General features: G+C 33.8%; 1 protein-coding gene across 1 annotated transcript; it reads right to left on the reverse strand.

Annotated features, from left to right (window-relative positions):
• Nucleotides 1-3,393: 3,393 nt before the first annotated feature.
• On the reverse strand, nt 3,394-5,584 carry LOC132163794 (receptor-like protein 2). The gene has a single exon (XM_059574166.1). It carries the CDS (start codon nt 5,581-5,583, stop codon nt 3,394-3,396), a length of 2,190 nt encoding a protein of 729 aa, XP_059430149.1. The 5' UTR covers nt 5,584.
• Nucleotides 5,585-7,466: the final 1,882 nt, after the last annotated feature.

Genomic DNA, 7,466 nt, shown 5'->3' on the forward strand with positions numbered 1-7,466 from the left:
TTGTACGTCAGTCACTATCGTTTGACTTTGGCGTGCTACGATTTGGAAGCACATATGACTTTCCGACATTAATTTCTTTTCTTTTTTTTTTTTTTTTTTAGACTAAGGATCGATCTTTCGTTGGTTGTTGAGATGAAGATATTGAAGATCAGGAGCTCAGAATTCCTCAAATTCAATATTTACGACTACATTGTCAACTGTCTTTGACTCTTGGGTAATTCATAATGGATAGAAATTTCCTGTCGCCTACTATGATAAATGATAAACGTCATTCAACATTTAATATTTTAACAATTATTTAGTATTATTCCACTAATCTAAGAATTCTAATATTAATTTTTTAGAAACCCAAATATATTAAATGACACTTATCACTTATTAGAGTAGCTTATTAGAGTAGCTTGAAGCAAATTTTCGAAATTTGTATCCATTCATAATTGAGGATTGAAAGCTATATATATGCCACAAGATGGAAAAAATTCACATACCTCCTCAAACTACCATCTAATTGACAATGTCTCCTCCAAGCTACCAAAAATTGTCAATGTTCTCCCAAATCCTCCTAATAACTAAACTACCCTTAGTAAAATAAAAAAAAATAAAAAATGTTAAAACTTCTACAAGAAACCTAAAACTAATATATATATATATATATCAAGGGTGGCCAAATTTAAAAAGAAAAAAATTCCTTTTGATAAGAAAAAAATTAAAAATGTTGATTTGTTTTATAAAAATTGAAAATTTTCGTTTTTTTTTTTTTAAATAAAAATTTTCGTTGAAAAGAATAAAAATTTTCATTTTAAGAAAAAAAAATTAAAGAAACTTTTTTTTTTTAAGTTCAAATTTCCATTTTTAAAAAAAAAAAAAAAAAAAATCGTTTTTTTTTTAATTAAAATTTTTCGTTTAAAAAAAAATTATTTCTTTCGAATTTATAGGGGTATTTTTGTCTTATTGAGAAATCTATAAGGGCATTTTTATCTTTTTGCTAGCCTTGAAGGAGACATTGACAATGTTTTGATGTTTGGGGAAACATTGTCACAATTGAAAGTTTAAGGGGGACATTATCAATTGGGTGGTAGTTTGAGGGGGCCAAGAGTGTTAAGTGAGCGAAACCCTCGTGAGCGAGCTCGGGCTCAGCTCGATTATTAAATGAGGCATTTCGTGAACACAAATACTGGCTCGAATATTAAATGAAGCAAGCTCGGTTCGGTTAAGCTCGTGAGCAGCTCGTATAAGGCTCGAATTGGTAGTTGTTTACATAGTTGCTCATATTAATATTAAAAATTGATGATTTTTTTTTTTTCCTAATAGCATCATTTTATTATAAAATGATGCATATCCTCTCTCTTGGAAACCAAGTGCCTTACTGTATTGATTCAAGCTCCATACTCGGCTAGCTAGGCTAAATAAATGCTCATATGTAATCTGGCTTCTTGAGCCGTTTAAGTACTTGAAGTTTAAACTTATAATAAAATTAAATTAAATTAAATTAAATATAAGAGCCAACTCGCAAGCTAGCTCGACTCGACTCAACTTATTATGAGGTCGAGCTCGAGCTCGATTTTTTGGCTCGTATTTGAGCTCGAGTAAAATTTAAATGAGCCAAGCCCAAACAAGGGAAGCTCGATTAGGCTCGGCTCGTTTACGCCCCTAGAGGGGGGTATACGGACTTTACCTTATAAATATATTTGGCCCTTGGGAAGTCTTATGCAAGTGCTTAGGGATATTAGGTCCAATGGATTTTCAACATCTCATTAGCCTCTGCATTATTGCCGTTGTCGTCCTGAATACAGTCCACTTCACATTATTGCCTTAGCCTCTGCATCTCCATGTGAAAAAATCTCCACCATTTTATTTTAAAATAATGTTGTGTAATTTTTTTTGTTCTTTTTCCCAAGAAAAAATAATTCATATGTTCCTGTTGTGGTTACTGTGGTGTGAGAATTTACAGCAGTGTATAACGGACGTAGTTTTTTGCAATGGTTATGCTTGGTTAAATCGATTCTATTTTAATCTTGAGTTTTATTTAAATCACATTATACCACTCGTATTGATTAGAAGGTATTTTTGTTGAATTCAATAGCATTTTGATTCTATAATGATGCTTCTTTTACCGTGAACTTGCGCATGTACGTACGTACCTTTAAAGATAAACTATAGTCAATGAAATGAAATTATCCCTACTGCCTCCGAAACATGTGCTTTCATTAAATGTACGTATTTTGGCGTTTTGATAGGCTCTTCACATGTACATACGAATATCAACCTTTCGAGTTTTTATAATTTTTTATGCAAGTTGTTAATTAATTAAATCATAACTTTCTTAGAAGCTCATGACCTAAATTATGAGACAGTATTGCTTTTTTCCTTTCAAAAAATAAACATATGGCCACTTAATTAATTTATAATCTTATCTTACCCCATCAAAATATTTTTATTTTTATACAGCTTTCCATTTAAATAAATTTTCTTTATGCAATTTCGTACATGTGACCTATTATTTTGCATTGGTTTAAGTATTGAATCACTTCATTTATTGTAATCATTATATCAAATGTCGTTTAATCACTTACAGAAATCCTTTTTCTTTTTTAATTCTTCATTTGCATGAAAGCAACACATGCTTTATTTATATATATATATATATATATATATATATAGCATGTCACTTTTATAGATTAAGTTAAAGGAAATTCATTTAATTCAATTTAGAGGTAAATTCTGTCGGAGACTGTAACTCCTTTTTTTTTTTTATCATTTTTTAACTCCATTTCAGTATCCTTGAAGAAACACTGAACCACATGAAGACGTAAGTATCTTATTCTTCTTATAACTCCAAAAATATTTCTGAACTTGAAACCCACATACGGCCACGGGTTGTACGTCATCAATCATTCATGCAGATTGCAGCACCTTCTAATTAAATTTCTCGATTTAAAAGAAATTTTTATCCTTATAATTAAAGCTGGAGGTAAATGGAGTTAATTTGGAGAGGCAAAATTAAAAAATTTATAGGTAAAATTATAATTTTTTTAAAAAAAATTGGGAAAACATGTAGTTCCACCCCTGTTCTTGATTCTTAAAGTCACCGCTACTCCAAGAGTATTGATAGTAAATATAGGAAAAAAAAAAAAAAGTAGCCTCATCTCGCTAGTTATTTTAGCTAAAAAAGAAAATGGTTAGTTGCTACGTACAGTGCTTAACAAATTTGTCGAGCATTATAACTAAACAATCCATATATTAAACGCAAATTGAACACAAATTGAAAGTAGGAAGACTAACAAAACCTTAAATAACTCATATTAAAACATGAGAAACCTGTTACAAAAAAAAAAAAAGAAAAGAGAAACCAAATTGATGACAGACTCTAAACTGGCCAATTGATAATCGACTCTAAAACAACCAATCTGCAATTTTTAAAAATAAGATTATACACCTATCTTTTATGTTGTCCATAAATTGGAAATAAGCAACTCTCCACTTATAACTATAAAGTAATGGACCACAAACTCCCCAAAAACCTGTAATGAAGCCAAGAACCACAATAACTTTAAACCATGGGATTCGAGGCCTGTTGTCCTCATCCTCAATGCCTTTGTTGTTGCTAACAATATGGGCGCACTCATGTGGAAGTGGCGGGCCACAAAGTTCAAGATTGCCTTCATATGCAGAGGTATTAAAGCTCTGGAGCTGAGTGCCTGATGGTATTGGTCCATGCAAATTGTTGTTTGCAACACTAAAATGGGACAAGAAATTTAGACTGCTTAGTGATGTTGGAATTTCGCCAGACAACTGATTTGAAGAGAGGTCCAATCCTTCTAAGTTCGTGAGCTGAGACAGTTGCTTTGGAATGTTGCCTGAGAAGTTGTTATGACTAAGGTTCAGATAATGAAGCATCTTTGAATTGCTAATCTCAATAGGGATGTTGCCACTAAGATTGTTGTATCCAAGTAATATTGCTGGTCGCAGGTTTGAGATAAAATTGTACTGGGTAGTACTTGCTATTGTGACAAAAATTGGCAAATCCAAATAACTGCGGTTTATTAGAGCCTTTAGTGACACTAATGATGGTAATGCACAAAGTTCTTTTGGGAATTCACCTGAAATATGGTTATCAGATAAGTCTAATTGGAAGAGCCTTGGAAGAGTCGATAACCAACCAGGAATTGGGCCAGTGAAACAATTGGAATATAGATTCAAGACTTCTACCTTCTTGAGCTTGGAAAGCCATATAGGCAATTGACCAGTCAGTTGGGATTCACTAAGACTCAAAACTCGGAGATTTTCAAATCCACCCGAACTAACTATAGTGTCATCACCTGGCATTGCCTCATGTAGAAAATTTCTTCCAAGGAGGACAATTGTGAGTGTCTTGCTATGCATCAGAATCTCGATTGCATTTGTGATATTGGTTAGCCGATTGTAAGCAAGGGAAAAGAAAGATAAGAATTTCAATTGAAGAACCTCGGGTTGGATTTGTCCCTTTAGTTGGTTTCGGGCTAGACGAATCGCAATTAGGGACTTGCATGAGTATAGACTTATTGGCAAGTTACCTGAGAAGTTATTAGCCCCAAGATCAATTACGGTAAGTTGATGAAGACTGGAGAAATTAAAGAAAGTGAGGTCTCCCTCAAAGAAATTGATCCGTAAAATTAGTTGTGTGAGATTTGTGCAATTCATCAAAGATTGAGGCAGAGAACCTGTTAACAAGTTTGTATGAAGGGTTAGGTGCTTTAATTTAGAGAGCATTCCAATATTCCAAGGGAGCTCGCCACTCAATTTATTGACATATAACTCTAGGTTGGTGAGTTTGGCAAGGTTCACAATGTCACTGCTAATGGGTCCTGAAAGGCTATTGGAAGGTAAGGAGATTTCTTCTAACCCCGTCGCATTGTATATATCATTTGGAAGCATACCTGAGAGAGAGTTAAAACCTGCCCGGAAAACCTTGAGTTTAGAACATGCCCCTAGTCCACTAGGAATATGGCCACTATGAAGATTATGAGAGAAATCGAGGAGACTAACAAATGATGAATTGATGCAAGGAAAGGAAGGAATAGGGCCCATGACACTATTGTTGCTGATGTTGAGCTCGATCAACCTCCATGCTCTTTGAAGGAATGAAGATTCGATTGTCTCACTAAATTGATTGCTAGATATGTCAACAATTTGAAGGGAGGCAGGCCAACCAGATATATCTCCAAATAGATGGTTGTAGCTCAAATCAATGACCTTGAGTTGATTCAAGGACGAAAACAATCCCTTAGGGAGAGGACCCAAAAGTGAATTGTGGGAGAGATTAAGGTGGGAGAGACGTGTGAGGTTTCCGAGATAGGGAGATATACTGCCACTGAGGCCTTTAGAAGGTAACCAGATATGGTTGACTCGACTTTTACGATCACAAGAAATGCCCTCCCACCGGCAACAATCAATGGAAGACCAATTTAGTGGAGGAGAAGATATACGGTTGAAGGCTAAGGATGAGAGAGAGTCGCGGTCTATTTGGTTGCAGGCATGGTTGGTGGAGAAAATACCAAAGAGAAACAAGGTGAAGAGGAGATGATAAGGCTTTAAATCTAGCATGGTTCTTCTTTAATATGTGAAACCAGAAGAAAAATGGCTATGAAGTAGTCCTAAAATTACACCATGTATATATAGCTATGATCTGTAACTTTGCCCAAATGGTAAGTCACGACCTATAGTTCTGTAGACGACAACTCTGCCCAAATTGTGAGCCTAGTGCCGACATAATATCAAGTTCACTAGTACTATCTTTTGATTTTGGGTGCAAATTAAGGTTCTTGCCTGTAGTTTCATCTGGTATGGTTTGGAAGCATGTATGACTTTCTGGCATGAAAATTATTCTGATGGGATCGATTGACAAAGTTTTTCCTCCACCATGTATCTATCAGCACTCTTTTCACGCGTGAATGAACCAAGCAAAGTGATAGGAAAATAAGGAAGCGACAACTTGTGGGCAAAACAAAAAAAGTGTCAGCCTCAACTTTAAAAGTGCATGGTTTCAACTTTCAACGACGTTGGACCTTCCGATCGAACAACTTACTGGCCGAAATATTTGACATATCATGGAAAATTGAAAGTCCAGTGTGGACATAATTTCATGAAAAAAGTAATCTAGTTCACAATCTTTTTCGTTGGTGCAAGTGCTTACAGACATTATGTCCAAAGGATTTTCCATATTTCGTTGTCGGAGGTGATGACTAAGGAATGAGTATTTTAGGTCAACTTTACAAGAAAATACGAATACTTAAGAAAGAGGAAGAAAAAAAAAATTCCAAACGGAAAATTCAAGAAAATAACAAAAATAAAAAGGAGAATAGAATCAGTAAAACATTAATTGCCACGAGTTAGGTATTAAATAGAACATGAATACACAAAATATGGTTAAATATAATTTAGTTTCTGTAAATTCATGAAGCATGTTGTCAATTTTAACCCATTTATGTAATTTAATCATGCTAAGGTTATAGAGGACCTCGAACCATGGTTAAGGTAATTAAGCTAGATTTAATCATGCTAGCTAGTTGTTCATAAGAGAAAAATGCAAAATTAGTCCTTGTGATTTACCTGATTTACAATTAACTCTCTATGGTATCGAAATGAACTCAAAGGTCCTTGAGGTATGCCAAAAATATAATTTAGTCTCTACAATCAAATTTCGTCCACTAATTTAACAAATTCCCTTAGTATGACACTGACTTAAATAGGACAAGTATCACAATTATATTGGCTCTAATGTTTTACGCTATTAGAATCTGTTAAGTCAATGAACAGAATTTGACTGTAGAGACTAAATTATTTTTTTAGCATACCTCAGAGATCTTTGAGTTCATTTTGATACTACAATGAGTTAATTGCAAATCAGGTACACCACAAGGACTGAATTTATATTTTTCCCTTGTTCATAATAATAATATTAAATGCAGCTGTGCGAGATAAAATCATGAGGCACTAATTGTAAAATGATGGTGGCCGGTGACATTTAGCAAGCGAAAACAAGAACAAGATTCTCTCTGGTTTATTTGAACCAGAGAGTATCCCATTAGTCATAATAGAAGGGTATTTTTGTCATTTCATTTTTTGAGAGGATAAAAATGGATCTCCACTATAACTGACTGGATATTCTCCAGTTCAAATGAATTGGCGATGATCCTAATTCACAAAAACATGATTTTCTAATCAAGTCTAAATAAATTATGACCATTACTAACCGTTGTTCTTAAATTAATTGTAAAATATGGATTGAGATTCCCTAGAATTTCTTTAAATTTTAGATTCTCAAATTCATAAATCTCAACTGTCCAACTTATCTAAGTGTTTAAAATAAGCCATGTTTTAGCATTTAATGAGAAAGCTACTAAACCTAAGTTTCCTTGAAGGTAGCTTCCTCATTAAATTTTCTCATTAAATGTTGAAATATGACTTATTTTAGACGCTTAAATGAG

This window comes from Corylus avellana, chromosome ca10 (genome assembly GCF_901000735.1).
Source record: "Corylus avellana chromosome ca10, CavTom2PMs-1.0".
NCBI classification, from domain to species: Eukaryota; Viridiplantae; Streptophyta; class Magnoliopsida; order Fagales; family Betulaceae; genus Corylus; species Corylus avellana.

Bases quoted from the DNA above. Each gene is read 5' to 3' on its own strand.
- LOC132163794 (XM_059574166.1), bottom strand. From the start codon at position 5,583: ATGCTAGATTTAAAGCCTTATCATCTCCTCTTCACCTTGTTTCTCTTT.